At 39.5% G+C, this 25864-nt stretch overlaps 1 protein-coding gene and 1 long non-coding RNA gene across 3 annotated transcripts in view; one reads left to right on the top strand and one right to left on the bottom strand.

Moving 5' to 3' along the window:
- The window catches only part of RNASEH2B (ribonuclease H2 subunit B), a 66228-nt gene extending 58874 nt beyond the window's left edge, over positions 1-7354 (bottom strand). For both annotated transcript variants that reach the window (XM_004054529.4, XM_004054528.3), the window contains exon 1: positions 4204-7354. In XM_004054529.4, the coding sequence (XP_004054577.1) occupies positions 4204-4267 (64 nt within the window). In that variant the 5' untranslated portion in view covers positions 4268-7354. The remainder of the gene's footprint in view (positions 1-4203) is intronic.
- LOC109029478 (uncharacterized) overlaps positions 868-25864 on the top strand; it is a 50955-nt gene continuing 25958 nt past the window's right edge. The window contains exons 1-2 of the long non-coding RNA XR_010130583.1: positions 868-3861; positions 9466-9608. This is a non-coding gene — a long non-coding RNA (uncharacterized lncRNA). The remainder of the gene's footprint in view (positions 3862-9465; positions 9609-25864) is intronic.

The following is a 25864-nucleotide window of genomic DNA, read 5'->3' as shown; positions in this document are numbered from 1 at the left end:
AGCCCTCATGTATATTTCTAAACACAAACATATACATACATACCGTTTTGACAAAGAACAAAAATCCTGCTTAACTTTTTCTTCTGAGATGAACCATGAGCCATTAGGTAAAGAAGGGAAAAGAGTGTTTTTTAGTGTCACTGAAAAGTCAATTAAATCTATAGTAGTTCTTCCTTTGCCATACACTTTAAACCTTTACTTTTTTTCCTCCCCCAAAACAAGAGGCATTTCTTTGGACTTATAAAAAGCTACAATTATGCCAGTTGGTGGACCAAAAAAAAAAAAAAAAAAAAAAAAGCTTCAAGACTGTAATCAGAAATAACATTAATATAATATAAATTTTCTCCATCATTAAATAAGAAAATTAGTTTTTCCTTTTAAATTTAGTTTATTTTTTAAATCCTTTAATTAGAACATAGTTCTAATGCATGAATTTATACAATCCTTCCACATCTATTTTTGCATTCCAATTGGAAAGATAGCTCTGGTATAATCATTTGTGATTATCATGATGCCTCACATAAAAAGCTGTTATTGTATTTGAAATGTCTAAGGTAGACAGGGATTCTTATCTCCCAAAAAGCAACCCATCCTCTACCTCCATGAAACTGCTTTCTGTGGAGAAATAAATAATAAGTGCAATCTTTCCTAAAATACTTTTTAACATGTATATTCATGAAATAAAGGGGGATAACTTTATTGCAAAACTTGTCTCTAACTGAAAATTCGAGTTGAGGTGCAGTTTCACCTCAGGACTGTTTAATCAGGGGGCTGATTGAGGAATATTTTAATCAGCCTAAGTGAACCCAAATGAATTTTGTTTTAATAGGCCTGAAATGATTTTTCTTCTTTTTTTTTTTTCGATACACAATGTTAGGGTTTCCCAATTAACATTTCCTTGGAGATGAACCCAATTAATTGTTCAGCCCCCAACAGCAATAAATGCAGTCTTCTAAACGCAATGAATCAGGTAACCTCTCACACCTGGGTACATCCCAACTTAGTAGCATTAACAAGAAAAATGGACTTAAGAAAAACATTAAAAATATGACTCAAACATTTACTTTTAGGGCAGAAAAAGAGGGATGGAAACTTATATTACTTTCCAAAAAGTAAAGATGTTAATGGCCTCTTATAGAAATTAAAACTGCAAACAGGCTAGTATTCCCAGGCCATTTTACAGAAACATTTAAGACCATCCCAAACTAAAAGAAATGCTTGCCTTGCTGAAATGGGAAATGGTTCTGTCTTCACCAGCCTATGAAAACCAACGTCCCAAGTCTGCATATCTCACAAGTATCTCTTCCAAGTTTCAGATTTGTTTATCTGAGATAGCCAGCTTCTCCAAACAAATTGAAAACTAGAGGCAAAGATACCTAAATCAAACATTTAAATATATTCTTCAAGATATAACACAGTGCTGTGGCAGGCAACTCGATGAACAGCATGAATTAAATGTTGGAAAAAAGTATCATTGCAAGGTTAGGCATCTTTACCCTTGTCTCACGGATAAATCCCTTTAAAGTTCTGTTGGCCTGTGGGTTCATGTGCTCACTTTTCAGTACACAGAGTAAGTTCTTCAGATCCCAAGTTTTCTAAAACCGAATACAAGCCGCCTCCGCCAAATACTTTTGAAAAATGTTTAATAATCTTTTTTTCTTTATTAAGGGCCCAGCTTTACTGGAGTATGGTGCTCCCTCAGCCAAGGGCATATCGTTTCCAACTCCCGAATGGGTAACTAAGCAGGCTGATTTCTCATCTTCTGGAAAAGACGACAACTACATCTGGGAAGACGAGCCTCACACTCTGCACTTACATGCACTTCCTTGACCATATAAATTCTGGCCCACCACAAAGAGGGCCAAACATGAGGCTTGTCATTCTTATATCCCAATCTAGTTCCCAAAGTCTTTACTGCAGTGGTTCCTGGGGTGGGGGCAGTGGTTTCCGGACCAGCAGCATCAGTATCTCTTGGGAACTTGTTACCAATGCACATTCTCTGGCCCCAGCCCAGGACCTACTGAACCAGCACCTCTGGGAGCTGAGGCGCAGCTCCCCAGGTAAATGATGCCCTCAAGTTTGAGAACTAGTGTTGCACTGCAGTCGCTGTCAAACCTTGTTGTACCCTCAGAGCCTGCAGGTGGCACTAAAGGCCAGAAGGAAGAATTGCAGGAGCTGGTAGCTCAAGTTTTTAACTGTTAAGAGTTCCTGCCCCCCTGACCACACAGCTCTTTCTAGCAGTTCCAACAGCTGCTCAGTCTCCCCCAATGCCTTAAAAGGTCACAGTAGATCTCAGCTCTGAACAGAAACTCAACTGAAACTCTTCCCACAACCCAGCAGTGGATACATTAAAACCTACAATTTTCAGGGATACAATCAATATTTAATTCTTTTGAGGGTTTTGTGTTTAATACAAAGACACAAACACGTATAAAATGACGATGTCAATACTGATTAAACAGAACAACAAAATAAGAAGCTCAAATTATCATCAGCTATTGTGTATATCTGAAATAACAATAATGCACTCGATTCTGAAAGAATGATTAGAGTTCCTACCCTGCAAATCTAATTGTCTTGATGTGACGAAGTGAGAAGAAAGGATGATTTTTCTAATGAAAAGCATGTATACGGGTAGCCCTTTGCGAGATTCTGTCAAAACCCTGAATTTTGCGTTAGCTGTTTTACCACCCAAACGTTTTTACTGAGGATGTGCAGCAATGGGAACTCTCATACACTGCTTGTGGGAATATAAATCAGTATAACCACTTTGGAAAACCATTTAACATTGTCAACTACAGCTCTACACACAAGTACTAGAACCAGCCATTCCACTCCAGGGTATACACCCCAGAGATATGAGTGCCCATGTCTACCAAAAGCCGCCTAAAGGAATGCTCTGAGAAGTGTAACTTGTAATAGTTGCAAACTGGAAACAACCCAAATGTCCATCCACAGTAGAGATACATAGTATGGATACTCATACAATTAAACAGAAGCAGCAATGAAAAAACTAACCAACCAACCAAACAACTGCTACAACATGAATGAATTTCACAAGGATGAATCTTTCAGAGTGAAAGAAGCCAGACACAAAGGGGTACACTCTTATTCAAACAGGCACCTCTGGTGACAGAGGTCAGCATAGAGGTTCCTGGGGCTATCTAGGAACAGGCATGAGGTGTTATTGGAAACAGTCTACATCTTGAATTGGGGGATGGCTACTAGGGTGGTGTATACGTATGAAAAGTTCAGTGAGTTGCATACTTAAAATCCGTACACTTTATGTATGTTTTATTTTTAGAGGCAAAAAAATATTATTGACAGCCTGTCATGTAAACATTTTCAATAACCATCATAAAACTCTAAACTCCTGGGAAAGAATATTGTTATCAGAGTATATTTACTGCAACAAACACTGCATTTGCTGAGCTAAACTCAAAACTTAATACAGGGAACAGGAGATGTTCCTTTTTTCCAATGTTACATATATAAAAAGACCAAACCTTTCTGGCTTGCACTCCCTAGGCCAAATTCCTTTAACTGTGTCATTTAATCGGTCCTTCCTTGTGTGGCACTGGCTGTCCACTGTCCCAAGCCCTCGCATGTCCTGGATGGCCGGTCATCATCCACACGGGGGCTGAAAGGCCCGGCTCCAGCACTCCTGTGGTCATCATCCTGCTGAATCGCTTTGAACTACCCTTGGCCTAACCACGACTCCCATCCCGCTTCCCTCCTGCCTCGCCACTGCAGGCCTGTGCCTTTGCTTTCTTAAAACTGCGCACCGTCTGAGGCCACTTCGAGCCTACTGGATCCCTGGTTCCAACCCAGTAGGATCACAGAAGCAGGGCCAGCTGCCAGGTAGGGGACACCAAGGGCAGAAACCTCCGGGGCCCGCAGCGCACCGGTGACCGCGAACCCGCGTGGCTCCCCTCAGGCTGAGTCGGCTTCCACCCACCCACCCGAGCCACCGGGGATCAGGGCCCGGGAAACACGCTCGGTCCTTTTCGGCGCTTCCGGGTTTGAAAACCGCGGCTTGCTATGACGTGTGACCAAGATGCGGGGCCAGCTGTCCCACAGAGAATCCCATCCCGCGCCGGGCCGGGTAGTGGGAGCCACCGGGGTGGGGGGCGGCGCACCCGGGGTCGCGGGCCGCTCCGCTAGTTCTTGGGCCGCCCCCGCCGCCCGGGCGCGCGTGTTTACCTGGAACCAGGAACACGTGCTGCCGGGCGCCAACCCCGTCCCCGCAGTCCACGCCGGCGGCCATGCCGCCCGCCTCTTCCGGGGCGCCGCAGGCTCAGCGCCGCGGGCCTCAGTCTCCCAGCCCCGCCGAAAATGGCGGGAGAACGGTCTGTTCCGGGTGGCGCGGCGCGCTGAGGGACCGGCAGCGCCCGGGAGGAGGCCCAGGGACCGAGTTTCGTTTCGTTTCCGAGACCAGCCTGCTGCTCGTGTTACGTTTTTAAATTTAGCGCCAGGCGAGGGGCTCTGAATGCCGGCCCGTGGCCGCAGGCAACGGGAAGGGGCCGCGGCCTCTCCCTCGCGGCTCCGCTAGTGGTAGGTGCTCATCGCGCGCCGCAGGGCGCCGAGTGACGCGGAGCGGGGCGGGGTCGCCGGGGCCCCGCGCTCTGTGGCTGCACCCAGCGGCCCTCCATGGTCTAGCCAGCGGGCTAGGATTGGGTCTGCGGGGTGTGTGCCCGGACAACGGGTGACGCCCGCCACACCCCCGGGGCCGGGGGACTCACCTGGAGCTAGTCCGTGTTAAGGACAATAGCAGTCACATCGGAATCCGAATGCAACTCTTAGCCATGGTCCTCAATTATTTGTGAATATATATTGGTCATCAGTTGCATTCTATGTTGCTATTGATGTGAGAATATGTGTGCATTGTGAGCTATAAGGGATGTCCTCAATTTGGACTCCGTCCTCATCACTAAAAGAGGTGCACAGTTTTGGGCTCAGAATATGAATTTGTTGTTTTGGAGAACGCTGTATAATAAGTTAAAAACTTAGACATTTATTTAAAAAGTGATGTTTAAAAAGTTAGAGCCATGAAATTTGGGGATTTAAACTTTTAAAAATAACATTTTAATTGAAAAGTGCTGTTTGGTACATGGTTTTAAAGAAGAAAGTACATATTCCTTTCATACTGTAGAGAAAAGCATGGGCCAGGCGCAGTGGCTCAGGCCTGTAATCCCAGCACTTTGGGAGGCCGAGGCGGGCGGATAGCCTGAGGTCAGGAGCTGGAGACCAGCCTGACCAACAAGGTGAAACTCCGTCTCTACTGAAAATACAAAAATTAGCTGGCTGTGGTGGTGCACATCTGTAATCCCAGCTACTACGGAGGCTGAGGCACAAGAATCACTTGAACCCAGGAGATGGAGGTTGCAATGAACCGAGATCCCACCACTGCACTCTGGCCTGGGCTACAGAGCTGGACTCTGTCAAAAAAACAAAAACAAAAAAATCCACAAAAACCTATTTTTTTTTTTTAAAGAAAAGCATGATGTCTCTCTTTTATCCCAGATCCCAGGGGTAACTGTAAACATTTCTTCTCTATTCTTGCAGAATTTTTCCATGCAAAAACAAGTTAATGTCTTATTTTTGCACAATTGAAAGAATAATATACATAACTCATGCACTTTGCTTTTCATGTTTAATCTTGAAGATAGTTAAATTTAGCAGCACTAAATTTATCTCGGCCCTCTGAAAAGGTTTTTAACTTCAAACCTGTTTCCCATGGGGTGAGACCAATACAGCTGCAGTTGATTGCAGGACACAGCTGGTGGAGAAGAGGCCTTTCTGGCTGAGGAAAGGCGCCTCTTGCCAGTTTTGGGGCAAGGAGCAGCAGATTGATACTGCTCTGATCCTCCCTCTCCCCCAAAACGACTGTAGAAGATGCTGTGGTGTATAGTACAAATCCCCAGGCACACCATCGTCTTACTAACAGCTACAGGAGCACCCCATTATTCCTGTAGGATGGGATCCAAAACCCCCAGTGAAGGCCTAAAACCGCAAATAGTACCAAACCCTAATATACTGTTTTTTCCTTTGCATGTATATCTGTGATAAAGTTTAATTTGAAAATTAGGCCCAGTAAGAGATGAACAACAATAATAATAAAATAGAACAATTCTCACAGTATGCCAGCATCACTACTCTTGCAGCTACTAAGTGACTCATAAGGAGGGGACCTTCTGCAGTGTGGATCCGCTGGACAAAGGTAGAATTCAGGTCCTTTGCAGGACGAAGCTGGATGGTGCAAGATTTCTTCACACCACTCAGAACACTGCACAATTTAAAACTTATGAATTGTTTCTGGAATTTTTCGTGTAATATTTTTGGACCAAGTTCGACTGGGGGTAACTGACACCTTGGAAAGCGAAACTTCGAATAGGGGGAGCTACTGTACATGAGAAATGTTACCCATGATTCCCTTGCTCAGACATACATACCTGTTTCATTTTTCTCTGATCCTTTCTAGCCCTTGGCTGTATTAATGTATATTTTTGTGGTTGTTGTCACAATTTAGACTGTTTTGTCCGCTTTTCTCACTTAACATTGTCATAAGCATGTGCCCCTTCATATCGAGAAGTATCATTGTTAATGAAGGCATGATATTTAACACAGCTGGTGTACTAGGGTTAGTTATCCATTCCCTAGTGTGCAGTATTTAGGTTATTTCAAACTGTTATTATAAATAATGCTACAATGTGTATTGTATATGGGCTATGTATACAGCAGTTTGACACAGTGATTGGTGTACATATACAAACAGATGCTTTGTATCTAAAGAAAAAAATTTAGATGCAGGAAATTATTTTTAGCAGAATACCATGTAGGTAAATTTAAAAGGCACAAAGAACAACACGATGTATTTTACAAGGATACATGCATATTTAAGGCCATGTCAAGCACATAAAGAAATGGGTGTCTTTACATACATGTGGCCAACAAACATATGAAAAAAGTTCCACATCACCGATCATTAGAGAAATGGAAATCAAAACCACAACGATATACCATCTCATGGCAGTCAAAATGGTGGCTATTAAAAAGTCAAGAAACAACAGATGAGGCCGGGCGCGGTGGATCACGCCTGTAATCCCAGCACTTTGGGAGGCCGAGGTGGGCGGATCACCTGAGGTCAGGAGTTCAAGACCAGCCTGACCAACATGGAGAAACCCCATCTCTACTAAAAATACAAAAAATATTAGCCAGGTGTGGTGGCACGTGTCTGTAATCCCAGCTACTCGGGAGGCTGAGGCAGGAGAATTGCTTGAACCTGGGAGGCAGAGGTTGCAGTGAGCCGAGATCGCGCTATTGCACTCCAGCCTGGGCAACGAGAGCAAAACTCCGTCTCAAAAAAAAAAAAAAAGAAACAACAGATACTGGCAAGACTGGGGAGAAATAGGAACTCTTTTACACTGTTGGTGGGAATGTAAATTAGTTCAACCATTGTGGAAGACAGTGTGGTGATTCCTCAAAGATTTAGAGCTGGAAATACCATTTGACCCAGCGATCCCATTACTGGGTATATACCTAAAGGAATATAAATCATTTTAATATAAAGATACATGCATGTGTATGTTCATTGCAGCACTATTCACAATAGCAAAGACATGGAATCAACCCAAATGCCCATCGATGATAGACTGGATAAAGAAAATGTACATATACACCACAGAATACCATGCAGCCATAAAAAGGAATGAGATCATGTCCTTTGCAGAGACATGGATGAAGCTGGAGGTCATTATCCTCAGCAAACGAATGCAGACGCAGAAAACCAAACACCGCATGTTCTAACTTATAAGTGGGAGCTGAACAATGAGAACACATGGACACAGGGAGGGGAACAACACACACTGGGGCCTGTAAGCGGAGGGTGGTCGGGGAGGAGATCATTACAGAAAAGAGCTAATGCATACTGAGTTTAATGCTTAGGTGATGGGGTGATAGGTGAAGCAAACTGCCATGGCACACGTTTACCTATGGAACAAACCTGCCCATCCTGCACATATACCCTGGGACTTAAATAAAATATAGGTGTCTTTAATATGGAGAGGAATGGGAGAAAGCATGGGTAAGGAATGAGGGGAAGGAGAAATTAAATGAGAGGCCCAGGCTCATATGGGTAACGGTTGCTATACTCTGTGAATGAGAAAACAATGAACTCTGCCCTTTCTGTAAATAATTTCCTTTATCATTAAAAAAAATTATGTAAGTACCTTTTTGAAAAGGGTACCATTACTGATAGGCTGACTCCAGATCCCTGTTGTCTTCAAGGTAGTCTAAGGTGCTAAGCTTTGAACACATGGCCCTTGAGATCCGGTCCTGGCTGGACTCCCCAGCTACAGTTCCCACCACCTATGTCGCTCTCCACCCAGTCCACAGTGTGGCCACAAGGAACTGGCTGTGGTTCTCTTCTCTGTCACATCTAGCACTTGGTATTGTGTCCCCAATGCTGAGACCATCCTGTTCTCCACAAGCATCATTCCTTCCCTTCTCCCTTACCCTTTACCACTGCCAGGACAACTCTCACTCATCCATCAGGTCTTACTAAGTGCCTTCTCTTCCTGCCTCCTAATACTCTTCCCAAGAATAAGTGAGATGCCTCCAATTTCACTAGTGAGAGGAACCAGTCAGTTCCTTGAGGGAAGAATAGCATCTAGTAATTCACCACTATCTTGTCAAAAAATAACAGTGGCTTCACTGAGTATTAACTATGCTGAGCACTGCACTAAGCAGTTAACTCGAATGACCTCTTTCAGTCCTCCCACAGCATTAAGGGTAAGTATTATTTAGTCACCCACATTTTAGGAAGAATGTAGAGTCGAGAGAGATCAAGTACCTGCCTATGATGACATGACTAGCAAGGGGCTGAGCAGGAATTCCAACCCAGGCCTTAGGACTCCAGAGATTGGGCTCTTCACCTTCCTTCCCTCCCTGGTGTCCCCAAGCCTGGGACAAAATAATATGGAAACATAGCATGTGCTCAGCAAATATTTTTTGAGTAAATATTTATGTAGATAGCTAAGCTGTCGTGGCTTGTGGTATTCCCAATTTTATAGATCAAAACAAATTGATTACATCCAGTATATCATAAAACAGTCTGTGAATTACTTGCAGTACTAGTCTGTACTAGTTCTGTACAAAGAATAAGAAGGGAGCAGCAACTTTAACACCTCTTGAGTAGAAAATTTGAGACTCTTCTAAATGCTGGAAACAATAGATGTTTGGTTTTTAGTAAAAAGAGAAAAAAGAAAAAAAAACTGGGTGGGGCACGGGAGAAGAATTCAGTGCCAAATAACCTTTAGCAATGCTTAGTGGTAATTAGAGCAGAGAGACATTGTATTAAAAGTAGTGGAAGAATATTTTCTCCTCTACATTATTAAAAATCTATAAGATTGCTTCTTTCAAAACAAAATTAAAATTAAAATCCATGTTTATCATCATTTTTCTCAGGAGAAAAAGTTGTTCTCTTCTACCAAATTTTCCTGCCATCAAATGCTCATTGAGTGACAATAGAGAAAGCACCATCATCCTCAAGCATCAGATTGGGAGAAAAGTCCGCTCTCGAGAGCATCAACTATGTAGAAAGGGGACCAGTGAGTATGAGTAGCACTGAATCATTCTTTCTGGGAAGAATATTCCCTTTCTGTTCTCTCGTAACCAACCCGACCTAAAATTGAACTGTACTTGGCAGTGTGAAAAAAAGGCACACATAAACTTGTGAGATCTGCCCATCGTAGCATAAGAATGACTGAAGCTATTGAGGAAGGGAAAAGGGCAGCACCTGACACCCAGAAGCTGGCCTGGCTCTCACAGGCAGACCCTGTGATTCTCCCATTAGACATGAACCATCTCACAGAAAACCAGCCTCTGACCGGGCTACTTTGAGACCATGATTAAATAAGACCATTCATAATTTTGTCTGAGCACAGACAAAAGCAAGTCACTTTGCCACCCACGAAGTACCAAACATCCTATCTCTTGGCCAAAATGAGTGCTCCTTCTTTACCAATGACAACTTTATTCTCACTATAGTTTCCCCTTCCTATAAGAGTAAGTGAGACCTCCCATTACAGAATTGCTCCACTTTCTAACAGCATCCAATCTAGAGGGAATCCCTGCTGCCTTAGACTCTACCTCAAATCACTCAATCAAAGCCCAAATCCTATAAGGTCCTTTCTAACACCCTCTTACTGAAACACCCATGATTTCCGTGATGTGTGTTCTTCCTTGCTGCAACAAGTAATGAACCAAACTTGTTCAACTACAGGTGACTTCCTGGCTTCCTTGGCTGAAGAGTATTGATGCTATGTTTACACATTTCCATATGTGTATGTGTGTGTATATAGTTATAAGTGTTACATATATTTATATAAAATCAAGGTAGCTAGAAATTCAGGTAATTCAAGCTCCAAAGTATACTTTTCTGGCTGAAGTATCTATAGAGATAGACTACCAGAATTAAATAAATCAGATAATCAGATAATTACACATTTTGCTGCCTGGCACCCTAGCAACCATCACACAATTCATATAATTTTAATAACTTGATGTCCTAGTTATCATCACCTAATTTGCTTTTACATATGCTATTAATATTTTCTACAATGCAGTGTGTTTGAGATTTTTTTCAAGCTATGCATTTTTTTAACATGATAATAAGTGGGGAAACCAAAATTTTAAAAAATTGTTTTTTTGAAGCAGGATATAAACTTTTATAGAAAATATGATCACAGTTAAAAAGAATAATAAGAATAAAAGGGTGGTTACTAAAGTCTAACCATAGTTGCACTTGAATCACTTCAACTGTGATATATTTTCTAAAATTTTTAGTATTTTTAATTTGATGGTGGAAATACTATTAATTTCTGGTTTCATTTTACCCTGTTCTTCCTCTTAGGTGCCTAAACAATGATATCCTGATTCTCTTTTGGTAAATCTTAATTACTTTTACCAACAGTCTCTGCAATTAAGAGGCTTAAGGAGACACATTACTAAAATCAAAGCTGTTCATATCTGCTGCTTTCTCACTATAAGTAAAATACTCTTCAAATAGTAATAAGATATTTTATTAATTCAGTCTAACAAAACATCTGTAAAACAGGAAATGCAAGTACTAAATATGGTTTGTTGCTTGCCAAAGATTAACAAATTTTTCTGGTAATGTGAGCATTTCACCCAATGTTTTGCTTAAGAGCAAAAATAGGTAATATTGACTGAGTATTTAAAGAGAAAGTGTTGTAACTTCCACAGAATAATGTCAATTTCATGTTGACTTTTGCAATTATATTGATCATGCAAAAGCAACATTTCTGAAAACTTTGTCTTCTTCATTTGTTCACTAAATAACTCTTTGATAATATAATTCAATTAATAAACAGATTATCCTTTAAAAGTGCTTATAATTTCTCTATTTTTAGCATAAACATGCAGCACATTCTAAAAAATACCTTTATCAAAACTTTTAGGCAGAGTAAATGAGTCTTTTGTATTTCTTATTAAGATTATACTAGAGGTGAAGATTGTAACAAAGCAAGCATCCTTTGTTCTGGATTTGGGAAGAAACCAGAGATTTAAAAAGGATTTAATATTGAGTTAAAATGTAAAAGGATTGCTCTGTACTTAAAGACTACAATATTCATTCTGTAGTAATTTCCATAGTAATGGCAGTAATTGATTAAATTGTGACTAAATTGACAAAAAAGTGGCACGCCTATAACGAAATAGACTGTGTCACCTTCTTGTGGATGGGCACTCTCCAGACATATTGCTATCTACTTAAAATGTGGATTAAGATTTAAAAGATTAAGAAGTATGAACAAGCTATGGTGCAACATTTCTGGTTTCAGAGTTAAACACTGAGTTAAAAGGAGCTTTATAGCTGAATTGATGTTCACATTGCTCAGACCATAAGTATAGATTGGGACAAAGAAGGTAAAAATTTGGGGATAGAAGAAAAAAAATACTTTTTTTTCTTTTTACATAATCTGAACAGTATTTTAAATAAATAACAGAGGTTAGGACAATGATTAAAAGGAGTGGCCAAATCTTTAGACACCCCTTGCTGAGCTTTTGTGCATTTTTTGTTTGCTTGCTTGCTATTTTATGATGTCAATGTATTTGAAGTTGCCTCCGTTTCTTATTTCTAACATCAGGTGTGTCTTCAGTGAGCAAACATCCAAATGACATTCCTGTGGTAACCATGTACAACTCAGAAGTGACTTTCTACCATTTTTTCCAGAAATGATTTATTTAATAATAATCTAACTCTTGAAAAACAGAAGCTACTTTACATATGCTTCATATAACAATGTCCAGATCAAGCTATCATTTTTGGAGTCAGTACACAAAGGCATTGTTGACTTCATTAGGTGCAAGTAGCAGCCTGTCTTTCTGGCTATGTTGGAAATTTTCAGGCGGGAAATGAATGAGATGGCCCAAGTACATAACACTCCTGCCTCAGCAGCAGAGCCAACTCCACAGTTTAGTTTATTCACTAAATGTGGTAACTCCAGCAGGGGCGGGGGAAACTGGGCCCATTGCACTGATCCTGTTACTTTTCTTCCTTAGTTTTATGTTGTAAACCAACTATCCCCAAGATTTATTTTCTGACCTTTTTTTACTATTTTATTTTCCATGTTGGATAAATAAGTTCAGCAGAAGCACATGTTTTGATGATTTTGCCTAGATTAGTTATATTAAGACTATAAATTGTAAACAGAGACTCCTTTTTTTTTTGACTTTCAATACACTCTTCTGGATGAATTCCTAGAAGTTAGTAGAAGCTGTTGCTCTAATATCTTGTAGAGCCAGATGGGAATGGGCCCTATAAGGAGAAAATGTAAAAAGAATAGCTACTTCAAAGGAGAGTTAGAAGTTTCTCATAAAAGACAGGACATAACTTAAGAATGCACTAGAATCTCCTGTAAATTTGTATCTGATGCGTGGCCACTCTCTTTTTCTCTCTCTCTCATGATCTGGACCAATCTGAATTAGCTCATCAATATTTATTGATACCTACTTTGTGCCAGACACTGTTCTAGTTGCTTGAATTAAATCCATAAATAAAACTAAAATACCTACCCTCCTGGAGTTTATGTCTAGTAGAGGGAGACAGACAAACAACACACATAATAAATACATTCTACAATGTGATAGAAGGTGGCTGGTGCTGTGGAGGAAAGAAATATAGCAGAAAAAGGAGGACTGTGAGAAAAAAGAGGAGGGTTGCTATTTTAAATAACGTGGTCACAGTGGGCTTCATAAAGGAGCTAACATTTGAGCAAAGACTTGAAGGAAGAAAAGGGGGTAGGCGTGTGAATACCAGAGTGAAGAGTGTTCCAGGCAGAGGGAACAGCCAGTGGAAAGGTACTGCAGCTGCAGCCTGCATGGCACGTTCAAGGACAGCAAAGGAGGCTATGGACTGAACAAGAAGGAAAGGGCAGTAAGAGGTAAAGCTGGAGAAGTGAGGACCTCACATGCCATTGGCAGGGATGAAATGGGCTCCACCAAAGGGCTGGCCAAGGGGTGGTAAGAAAGCATAAGTGTGTATAAGGGAATGACTTCAATCATTACACAGCCAAGGGCCAAAGCTAGAACAACTTCAGTTGCAATAAAAACCTGAAAGAAGCCTAGGGTTTCTCAAAATATTTTTACTGTAATCCACAGTCAGAAATACATTTTATAGGATGACTTTGCAGTCACACAGAAGATACACACATTATTAAAACAAAGGTTTCATAAACCTACACACGTTGTACTCAAGGTATGCTAATATCTTTGGTATATTCTAATCTATTAGGTTTCTTTTCTTTATTCAACCCTAATAAAATATATTAAGTTGATTTTATAACCTAGTAATGGCACTTCAAAAAGCATTGCTATAGGCAATGTGATCATTTTGGCTATACCCTAACTGGATAACATAATCACATCATTGTCAACTCTGAGCACACTTTGGCTAAAAACCACATTGGGGGCTAATTACTTTAAACAGAGAACCATCATTAGCTCATTAATCAAAATACAATGTATATATAAGATATTCTGCTTTCCTGACAGCTGTCATTATATAAAAATATTGTGTGGGCTGGGTTACCATGAGGAAATGTAAAACGTGAAATTCGGGTACATCATTTCTGACAGGCAGCCAATATTTATGGTAGTTGGCTAAAGAGATTTTACTTCAAATAAACAAATGTTTAATGTTTTCATAAACACATAGACATGACCCTAATTAGTAAATTTACTAATAGATTTTTGTTCATTATCTCCAGACCAATCTTTAGATATATTTATTTTTAGAAAACAGTGAAAACTTTACAACTGTGTCTCAAAATATTTTGAGAGTTTCTTAAAATGTTTGAAAGCAGCATGATTTTATGAGTGTATAAGCATTGGTACTTTTCCAAACTGTTAAATTGCCCTTTCAAAACTCAAAATTCATTTTTAACTGGATTCTGGTTTTAGATATTTTTTTCTGCTGCGGAAAGTTCTTAGATTTACCATAGGATGGGTTCAAGTTTTATAATACAGTCATGTACTGCGTAATGACATTTCATCAACAACAAACTTCATATACGACAGCAGTCCTGAAGAATATAATATTGTATTTTTACTGTACCTTTTCTATGTTTGATATGTTTAGATACACAAAGACCATTGTGTTTCAGTTGCCTACAGTATTCAGTATAGTAACATGCTATACAGGTTTGTAGCCTAGATGCAATAGGCTACACCATACAGCCTAGGTATGTAGTAGGCTACACTATTTGGGTTTGTGTAAGTACACTCTGTGGTAATCACACAATGGTAAAATCTCCTAATGATGCATTTCTCAGAATGTGTCCCTGTTGTTAAGTAACACATTACTGTAGATGCATAAGTGAAATCTTAAGAACATACTAAGTCTTAAGTATAAGAAAGTTCCAGAGTGATACATATACTGTGGTATGATTTACATAAAGAATATGAACACTTAAAAATGGTGCATATTGTATATGGAATTTATGTAGATATCCCATGACATAAACATGTATACGATATATATGTGTATATGAGATATGTTCATTATATATATTTCTGTGAATATACATATATATTATTTTTAAACTTGCCAGGAAAAAAAATGTCCCTGAATAGTCATCACTCTTTGGAAGGGAAAACAGGCAGTGGTACAAAGGCATCATTCACCTATATCTATAATAGTTCAAATTTTAAAATAAAATATTTAAAGCAAATGTGACAAAATTTGTCTCTACTTTCTGTATGTTTGAAGAAGAGCTTACTTCCTTATAGCCTGTACTGTAGATGGCCATTTATTTTCAAACAGAGACCAGATATAAAACACAACACCATGTCCTTAACTTGTAAAGAAGATAAGCTGGGAATACATCTTTTTAAAAATAGCTATATGGTGTGGACACGGTTTTCAGCAAAGAAAGCCCTAGTTCCTGTTTTCACTTAGGGTTGTGATAAAGGGAAGAGACTTGAGTGGCAGACAGAGATTTAGATTAGATATTAGAAATAACTTCATATCTCTGCAAGACACCTAAGATTGCCTGGGGATTTTGAGAACAAGAACTTTGCTGAAACAGCTTAGGCTCTACCCTACGTGGAACCAGAAGAGATTATCAACATCCTAGTTGTCCTTTAAAATTTGAGATTCTGTCTGCCATTTCTATAGGCATGAAGATCTTCACTGATCTACTCAGAATCTACAGCAAGGCGGAAAGAATGCAGTGGAAGAGAACAAAAACAAACAAACAAACAAAACTTGGTCCTCAGCCATCAAGAGCCTGTTCTAACATTGGAAGTTAATGGTACTCTAACAGGACAGTGGCAGTGAAGGCCCTGGAGAGGGGAGGAAGGCAAAGAGGGCACCACTTCACTTGTACTCTAGTTATTTCTATCCATCAATCAGTAAGCTTGTAGAGGAGCTTTCAACTTCCATATGTGCAAGATGCTCTGTAGAATGCATGTAAGAAAGAAAAACATCATTGCTTATTCTTTAACAGCTTACAATCAAATTTGAAAAGATCCACACATGAAATATTAAAAAAAAAACCATAACACAACAATCGGTAGCACAGTTGTGAAAGCAAGAAAAGGTAAGGACAATCAGTATGGGCTGGACTCATCATGAATGAGAAGGCATTTATAAAGAGCCCCATAGGATGAATGGAACTTGAACTGTCATGGAAGAGTTGGTTGAGAGGGCATTTCAGGTATAGGGTAAACATAGGCTGAAACCTGAGGGAGGAATACTCCCGAATACCATAGCATGTTGTTAAATGGAAGTTTCTGGCTATAGTGCAGATGTTTCAGAGAATACAGGAGGTGATGAAGTGAAATAGCTGAATAATTGGTGGTCACGGATTGCTTTTTATTTATTTATTTTTAAATTTTTAATTTTCGTGGGTACATAAGTGTATATATTTATGGGGTATTTTGATACAGGCATGCAATGTGTAATAATCACATCAAGGTAAATGGAGTATCTATCACCTCAAGCATTTATCCTTTGTGCTACAAACAATCCAATCATCCTCTTTCAGTTGTTTTTAAATGTACAATAAAATCATTATTGACTATAGTCATGCTGTTGTGCTGTCAAATACTAGGTTTTATTCATTCTTTCCAACCATTTTTTTTGTACCCATTAACCATCACCACTCCCTGCCACCTCCACCACTACTCTTCACAGCCTCTAGTAGCCATCCTTCTACTCTCTATCTCCATGAGTTCAATGATTTTTATTTTTAGCTCCCACAAATAAGTGAGAACATGCAAAGTTGGTCTTTTTGTGTCTGGCTTATTTCACTTAACATAATGACCTCTGGTTCCATCCATGTTGTTGCAAATGACAGGATCTCATTCTTTTTTATGGTTGAATAATGCTCCATTGTGTGCATGTACCACATTTTCTTTATCTATTCATCTGTCTGTGGACACTTAGGTTGCTTCCAAATCCTGGCTATTGTGAATTGTGTTGCAATAAATATGGGAGTGCAGATATCTCTTTGATATACTGATTTCCTTTCTTTTGGGTCTATACTCAGCAGTGAGATTGCTGGATCATATGGCAGCTTTATTTATAGCTTTTTCAAGGAACCTCCAAGCTGTTCTCCACAGTGGTTGTACTAATTTACATTCCCACCAACAGTGTGTAAGTGTTCTCTTTTCTGCACATCCTCGCCAGCATTTGTTATTGCCTGTGTTTTGGATAAAAGCCACTTTAACTGGGGTGAAATGATATCTCATTGTAGTTTTGATTTGCATGTCTCTAATGATCATGATGTTGAGCACCTTTTCATACACCTGTTTGCCATTTGCATGTCTTCTTTGGAGAAATGTCTATTCAGATCTTTTGTCTATTTTTAAATTGGGTTATTAGATTTTTTTCCTGTAAAGTTGTTTGAGCGCCTTACATTTCCTGGTTATGAATTCCTTGTCAGTTGGGTAGTTTGCAAATATTTCTGTGGGTTTTCTCTTCATTCTGTTGATTGTTTTCTTTGCTGTGCAGAAGCTTTTTAACTTGATGTGACCTACAAAATGCTTTAAAAATCAGCCAGAGATTTCTAAATTTGAGGATGGAGAAAAGAAACAAGTGTCTGTTCTTAAGTAGGTCAAGGATATATTGAAAATGACATTTCAAAGACTTCTTTAGCAGCAACGTTCATAATTAAGTATTTAATATGGATTCTTTATAAAATAAAAATTCATCTTGCTATTTATGCTTTGTTATATTAAAATATAGGGTGTTTTGTTAACTGATTACTTGATTATTTTGGAACATGCTTAAGAAGCCTAAGTATAATCAGATAACCTCAACATCAGTAGGACAACTGATGCTGAACCTTAACTTGGAGCTTTAAACTCTTTTCCAAATGGTTTGTCCTTTAGATTTTCACTGCATCTAAGCACTGTGAGCTAGTTATTTCTCAGAAAACACCAATAACAGTAATAACAGCTAATATGGCAAAAATGAAAAATTCAGACGACTTAACTATAGACTCTTAACAGTTTTATTTCAGATTCCCAATACAGTGTTTATATAATGTTCATGTGCCATTGAGAAGGGGTGCTGGAAATGAGTTTTCAGCCTCAGTGTACCAGGACAGCAGGTCGAGCACAGAACTGAAGCCTTGGGCTCTGTCCTATCTCTAGGTCTAGTCTATTGCTTTCTTAGTCAAGTCATTTCCCCATTGTAGGTTTACCTAAAAAGAGGGGATTAAGCTGAATAAACTAAAAGAAAAAAAAAACCACAACATTTTTTCAGCTCAAACTTTATAAAACTACGTTTGTTCATGTTTTGGGAGTTCCAGCATGAGCCTAGCTTGACATCGTAGGGTATAACAGGGCCTATTTTTCAGGTGGGTAGGAAAAGTCTAGTTGCATAATGATAGAATTATCTTGGAAGAATAACCCACTAAAAGAGTTGGGCTCACACCCTTGGGTCAACCACAGTGCTCTAGCACTGGAAAAAGAGGACAACATTGAGTTATATTGTTTACTACTTAGAGCTTCTTCTGGCCCGGTCCCTGGGATTAGTAGTTAAATTCTAGGAAAATTTCAGAGACATTGGAGTACAAATTACTCATAAGACCACTTAAATTAATTAAGTAGTTTCACCTACGAGGAATCAAAATACCTGACTCAAGCTTGTGTATGCAATAAGAACATTTATCTACATAACTGGATTTCAAAGGTAGGGCAGCATTAGTTTCATCCTAAGACTGGTTCTCCTTGTGCTTGCAATATGGCTGCCAGTGGCCATGGGGGATATATACTTCCTGGTATACAATGTAACATGAAATATGAGTCCTTGTTTTTATTCTGCTTATTTCATCTCGGATTATGGTGCCCATCCCTGTACTAATCTCAGGGGATGGAAGACTGCCATTGGCTTCACCTAATTAGGTTCTATCACCAGTGATCCAGATATGGTCAGTTTCCTCTGAGGTATTTGGAAAATAGGTAGTTTTCTGAAAATTACTTTGGTTCTCTAAAGTACTAATGAATATTTTGCAGAAAATGAACACCTTCCATGACTCTGACCCACTGGTGTCTGGGCTGGTGGGACAAGAGAGCATCTGCTGTTTGATGAAATAAATTTATGTTGAGGTCATCAGAGCAGGAGGTTGTTGACAAGCACGGGTGTCTATAATGGTCTTGTAAGAGCTGAAAGTGTTACTGGCGGTGAATCTGTATAGGTCTGCAGCAACCACAATTCTTACCTTCTCAGAAGAAAGAATTTGGCTCAGGGGCATAAGGCAGAGTGAGATACCGAGGCAAGTTTTAGAGCCGTGGTGAAAGTTTATTAAAAAGCTTTAGAGCAGGAATGAAAGGGAGTAAAGTACACTTGGAAGAGGGCCAAGCAAGCAACTTGGGAGATCAAGTACACAGTTTGACCTTTTGACTTTGAGTTTTATATGCTGACATACTTACAGGATCTTGGGTCCCCTCTCCCCTGATTCTTCCCTTGGGGTGGGCTGACCACTTGTGTGCTAGTGCTTGGGAGGGGCCGCATGCGCAGTGTGTTTACTGGAGTTGTACACATGCTTACTTGAAGCGCTCTTCTCTTACCAGTTGATTGCTCCTAGAAGGTCATATACCAGTCAAACTCTGCCATTTTGCCTCTTAGTGTGCATGCTTGAACCCACTGGCCCAACTGCTGAGATCTTATCCGGAAGCTGCTGATCACCAGTTTTAGGTGTTTTCTATCTATTGGGAGGCTGCCTTTCCCTGGCATCTGGGTTTCTCATTCACTGCTATTGACTTGGGCTGAAATTACATGTTCCATGCAGCTGGAAGGAAGTTGCCTAAGAAAAGCTATCAAACACTTGTGAGGATTGGAGACTACAGCAAATGCACAAGTGATGAACCTGCTGGCTAGTTCAAGAAAATTCAAGAAATATATTTGGACAGACCTCTAGAGATTTGGCTAAAATAAAGAAGAGCAGACACTTAAAAAAGTATTTTTTCTTTGATTCGTGGTATAATTTTAAATCATGAATCTAACCCATTTCTTGATAGGTGGGTTTGAACTGCAGAAATTCTAGTTCAACTTTTACCTCTTCTGAAGGCATCATTTTAATGTTAATGCATGTTGATATATGTCTCCTTTCTTTAGCAATAGGACTTCCTTGAGCTGATTAGAGTAGCTGTGCCATCTGCAAAAACTCTACCTTAATGCATCTACTTTAAAACCTTAAAAACCTTAATGCATCTACTTTGCATGTAAACAGGGAGCATGGCTGTGGCCTAACTGAATTTCAATGCCTGTAAGTGTGGTTTCCTGAAAAAGAAAATGAAACCCTGTCTCCATGTCTTTACAGCATGCATGCTTTTTTTTTTTTTTTAAACTGTGCATCTGAGTCACACTGAACAACTCTCTTTCTACTCCAAAGGGGGAAAATAAGTTAAATTTATGTTTCATGCCTGTAAGGCATTTTAAAGTTAATCGGGCCCTTTGGGCCTAATTTAATTTGTGTAAGATTGCTGTTGATGATTAGAATAGCTATTTAAGATTTTTGTTAACAGTCTGTTATGTGGACTTAATGGAAGCACTCCAAAAGCAGTCTGTTCACTTTCCCCTGTCAAATTCAGGTTACAGAGCCTTCACAGATGTGAGTAGACATCAATACGAAAGGGGATAGAACACAAATTAAAATCAGAAGTGTACTCAAACTGCCAGTGTTGAGCTTTGGTTAAAAACATCTGTCACATAAAAGCAAACACTCAGAGCCGTTACGTCTTGTAACAGTTGTCTTTATTTTTCATATCTTTGGCATTTTCATCATTTCATGTTAGTGCTGTCTTTGGAATTTTTCATACAAGTGATTGCTTTTTTAACATCACTGATTTCTCTACACAAACATTTGTAAGGCTTTTGTCTCAACACTACAAAGAGAGAGAATACCAAGCAGAGCTGGAATTTGAATGGTCTCGTAGAATCTGAAAAATGCTAAATGACGAGTTAATGGGTGCAGCACACCAGCATGGCACATGTATACATATGTAACTCACCTGCACATTGTGCGCATGTACCCTAAAACTTAAAGTATAATAATAATAATAAAAGATTTTACTTAGAAAAAAAAAAAGAAAAATCGGCTGACCAACGCAGAGCACTTTAGCGAAGTGAATGTATTTGACTCATTCTGGCCAACATTAGATCAAACTCTCCCTTTGATTCCTGCTACAAGGTTATTTTTCATCGTTTCAAAATTTACAGCTACCATTCTTATTTTACAGATGTCAGTGATCATAAGAAGCCCAGGTCTTCCTTCGGTACTATCAAGGAGATTTCAGGATGCTCTTGAGTCACTCTCCTGATATTTGTCATAAATCACATCTATTTTTTTCAGAGTTAAGATTTTATTTCTCTCATTACTTTGTTTCATAGCTTTTACAATTTCATTCCTTTATTCTGTTTTCATTTTCTGTTTTCCAGGCGTTGTATTTCAAAACCATGGCCCTTCTATTTCCTCTTTCTTATTGTTTTTCTCTTCCATGTTCACTTCTGCCTTCCTTAATTTTCTTTCCCTTCCTTTACTCTCATTTCTTTCACAGAGTGAGTGATTTCTGTGAAAGCAAGGTAAGTGTCTCATGGGGTCCGGCTAAGGATGCAACCACCAAAGGCAAGATCAAGAGACAAATGAGCTCTACCTCCCCCAGCGCTATGTTCCCCTGCCCAGGAAACACCACCTGCTTCCTATGTGGCTGGAGGGGTGGGGGCTGTGCACAGCAGTGAAGATGCTAGGAGATTACAGGCAGATATTTTGCAAATAATCTCTTCTAAAGTTATTGATTCATATAAGTGGAATATAAGATTTATGTTAATCCTATTCCTTAAATCAGAAATGTCTAATGTTATACTGTTTTATGCAGTGGGTAATTTACATTAAGAAAAAGGATTAAAAAAAAAACTAATAGGAAAGCTTGTGGATCATCCCACCCCACCCCACTTTTTTTCTGGTCACCCCTGGCTGGTCACCTCAACCTTCTGCTTTCTTATGCTGCCATTTGCACCATGCATGACATTATATCAGCTCTCTCTTTCTCTTTGTTCAGAACAAAATCCTTTTTATAGCAGTGGAGAAAATTCTCGATGCCATGAATGCTGAATGAGACTTAAATACAAAGGCCCTGCAATCACATTTCACCCCATAATTAATTATGTAATTATAAAGCTTTGTCAAGCCATTGTATTCCCCCTCAAATATATTTTAAAGAATTTTAAAGCTTTTGTTTCTACACCCCTGACAATAATGATAAAACACCCTTATCTCTCCCATTTCCACGTGTCTATCACCTTTTTAATAATACTCTTGAGAAAAACATGAGATCACTGGTATTAAAGTAGAAAGGTCTTGCAGCTTTTTTTCTAGTTACTTAGATTTGTGGAGCTCTAATTTGATTGTGGGCATCCTTTATAAGGCTTGTTCCACCTTCTCCTGTGGAGCTATACCAGCTGTGACTCCTGTTTTAAGAACTATGTTCTCTTCTCTGTTGCAGACCTATGTTATATCTGCCTTAGTGCATGGGCTGCTGGTCAATGCTAATAGCTGGCTCTCAGGGAAAAAAGAAAAACCATCTGTGGCATCTGCCAATTTCTGTGGTGTAAATACTCTGAGCTCTGCCAATTTCGAGCCATCCATCTGACATTGCTGAACCCAAAGTTGGCAAGGGATGTGCACAATTGCCTTTTGCAAGCAAGTAAGAGCTGTCTTGGGGATTATTAAGCTACTCAAGAAGCATCTGCCTACTGGCACCCACTGCTTTTTTAATGTACTCTGGGAGGAGAGGGCATATAAAATAGTGTTCTTGGCTTAAGGGGTTTACAGTCTAGCCAGGGAGAAAGAGCCCAAAGCAATGACCAGAGAAAGCAGAGTGCAACAGTGATCCACAAACTCCACTGAAGGGATTCAGAGCAAAGCCCTCAAGAAAGGCACTTTAGCAAAGAAAGTGTGTTTAAAGGATGCAGAGGGTTTCATGACATGGAGGAAAAGGGAAAACGCATTCCAGGCAAGGGAAGGCTGGAAGGTTGGAATAGGCATGGAGTGTTCTTAGAAAAGACAAAACAGAATCTCAGACTGTCTAATGACCCAAACGGGAAATTTTTGGTACTATGACAGAATATTCACTTCCCTCTTTACCAGGTACTTTTACACACGTTTCTTTTGATCCTTCCTATAACTGTAGGAGATTGGTAAAATACAATAGGTGTTATTATTACTATTATTATATTCACTTAGCAAAAAAGTATACTTAGAAAAGTCAGAAAACTAAGGGAAGTTAAGGGCCCTTGTGGACCCCTTTAAGCCAGACCCAGAATGCTCTCTCCCCAGCTTATCGTACCCCAGTGTTATTGCACCGCAGTCTGCTCTGAGGACCCTCATTAGGCAGTCCTCCCATACAGTAGCCTCTCAAACTGCAAGACTTTTCATTGCATGAGCAAGATCCATTTTTCCTTGCAACGAAACTGAAGAACTGCCTCAATGGCTTTACAAAGAAAAGCAAAGTCTATTTCTCTTTTAATGTCTGTCCTGAAAAGGGCTTTGGGGGCATGGTGCAGTGGAAAAGTCACTGAGCTGGGTATCAGAAGAGCTAGATTCAGGTTTGGGATCTGATTCAAGTTTGGGATGTGATGGAGAGCTGTGTGATATTAGGCAGATGGCTTAACACTTCTGGGTTTCCGTATGTCATACAGGAACTGATGAGTTTACTTGCATGGCCTCAAATGTTCCTTTTATCTATGAAAGGCAGCACTTCTAGATATACTAAATTGCCAGTCTAGAACTATATCATTACATGGGCCTCCAGAGAATCCGGGGAGCCTAGAGGAGTTGAGTGTGTTGAAGGTTGAAGCACAATTACCTTAAAAAATAATGTAATTGAAGTTCTTAGATATTACTTCCTGCAGATGGCCAAGATGGCTTTTTTTTTTTTTTTTTTTTTTTTTTTTTGCCTGGGCTAGAATGCAGTGACATGAACACGGCTCACTGCAGCCTCAACCTCCCAGGCTCAAGCAATCTTTCCACCTCACCCTCCTGAGTAGCTAGGACTATAGGCATGTGCCACCACACCCAGCTAATTTTTTCTTTAAATTTTTTTGTAGAGAGAGGGTCTCCCTATGTTGCCCAGGCTCAAGATGGCCTCTAATGGAGCCAATATCTATCTATTCATTCAACATATTGCAAATAAACTTTGGAAATAAACCAGTTATATGAAATAAAGAAGTAAATAAATTATTAAATAAATGGCCTTACTTTATTCTGTCTCCTCTGCAGGCTTCTGCAAAAGACTTGAGACAGCTCACAATGAAGTACTCTGTATTAGGCAGGGTAATATTGATTGCAAGTGACAGAAACCCAATCAGAAACTCATTGGAGTCATGAGGAACACTTATTGGCTTAGGTAACCTAACCCTTGAATGGGCAGGGATGTATCTGGTTTGGGAGGAAATAGTACCAGGTGCTGAAAGTAGCTGTCTCAGACTCTGGTCTGTCTGTCTTTCTGTGTCACATTCTTTCACACCTTGGAGGTTGTGGCCATCTGGCTTATCACTGGTCAAGAAGATGCCTCCTTCATTAGTTCCTTGATTTCAATTTGAAATAATGCTGGTCAAAGACTCTGGCCTTCAGCAAAGACCATGGCAATGGTCTGAGAGTGGCAGAAGGCAGAGGTTGACTGCATTACTAAAATGACAAGGTTGGAGTTGGGACAGGTGGGGAGAAGGGTTTATCTAAAAGAAGGTGCTGCTGCTATCAGAAGAGGGAGTGTTTGGGCTGGGGGGACAAAATAAAAGATGTCCATAACAGATACATCAATAGAATCATTAAATAAAGCTGGATGGGATGGAAATGAGCAGGGTTCGTTGTGTAAGAAAACCTAAATTAATTACGGTAGCTTCAGTTTAGCTCTCACATATGTGAAAGTCAAGGTAACATAGAGAAACATATCATTTATAAACAAAAGGAAGCAATCATTTTCCTATGTGTAAACTCTACTATGATACTATGTCATTCAGTGGACAACATCTTCCATAGTGATTTTCAAAAAAGATGCAAACAATTTTTATTCTGTCATATCTTATATCAAAAATTATATTTAGAGCATATTACCTCATATTTCTTTTAGGTCTTCATGGTGTATTTAGGAAGACAAATAAGGTGTATCATCTGGGGAGATAAATCCAGGTATATAGCTTTCAGATGATCAAACCTATTAGCATAACATCCAATTAATGGACTATTAATGATACCACATTTTTATCAATGTGTAAAGGTTATGTTTGCTCCCATTTTGAACTTTTTGTTCAGTGTAGATGACTGGAATGATCATATTATGTGACACTGTGTTGAAGAGAGTGACTGAGAAAGAGGTAATGTCAAGTAACAGGGAAAGTAAGAAATGACTGGAACACACTGGGACTTTGCCATAAACATAAAAGACAGGCAGTCAGAACAGTAAAGAATTGTACTCAAGTTGTTTGAGTACAAACTGTGACACTGTGACACTGTGATAGGGAAACCAAATAGTGTATTCATTGGCAATGTCTTTTATGGATAGCAGGAGACATTGTTAGTCAGCTGTAGTGCAATTATTGTTGATTGGTGTATTCTTAATTCACTGAATCCTTTGAATTGTGCTACTCCAAGTTCTAGTAAATACTAGAAAGTATTTACTACTGAAGTATTCTAGTAAACACTAGAAAGCATCCAGCATATTCCAAAAGACCGAGAGTCGTTGACTTAGTAGACAATGAAAATTGTTACCTTAATTGAACTAACTTCAAACTGTATGTGCTGTATCTCTGGGGGCAGAGGGGAGAAGAGTGACTCCA

This window comes from Gorilla gorilla, chromosome 14 (assembly GCF_029281585.2).
Source record: "Gorilla gorilla gorilla isolate KB3781 chromosome 14, NHGRI_mGorGor1-v2.1_pri, whole genome shotgun sequence".
In the NCBI taxonomy this organism is placed as follows: Eukaryota; Metazoa; Chordata; class Mammalia; order Primates; family Hominidae; genus Gorilla; species Gorilla gorilla.
The sequence above is the reverse complement of the archived record's forward strand: the minus strand, read 5'-3'. Positions and strand labels throughout refer to the sequence as shown.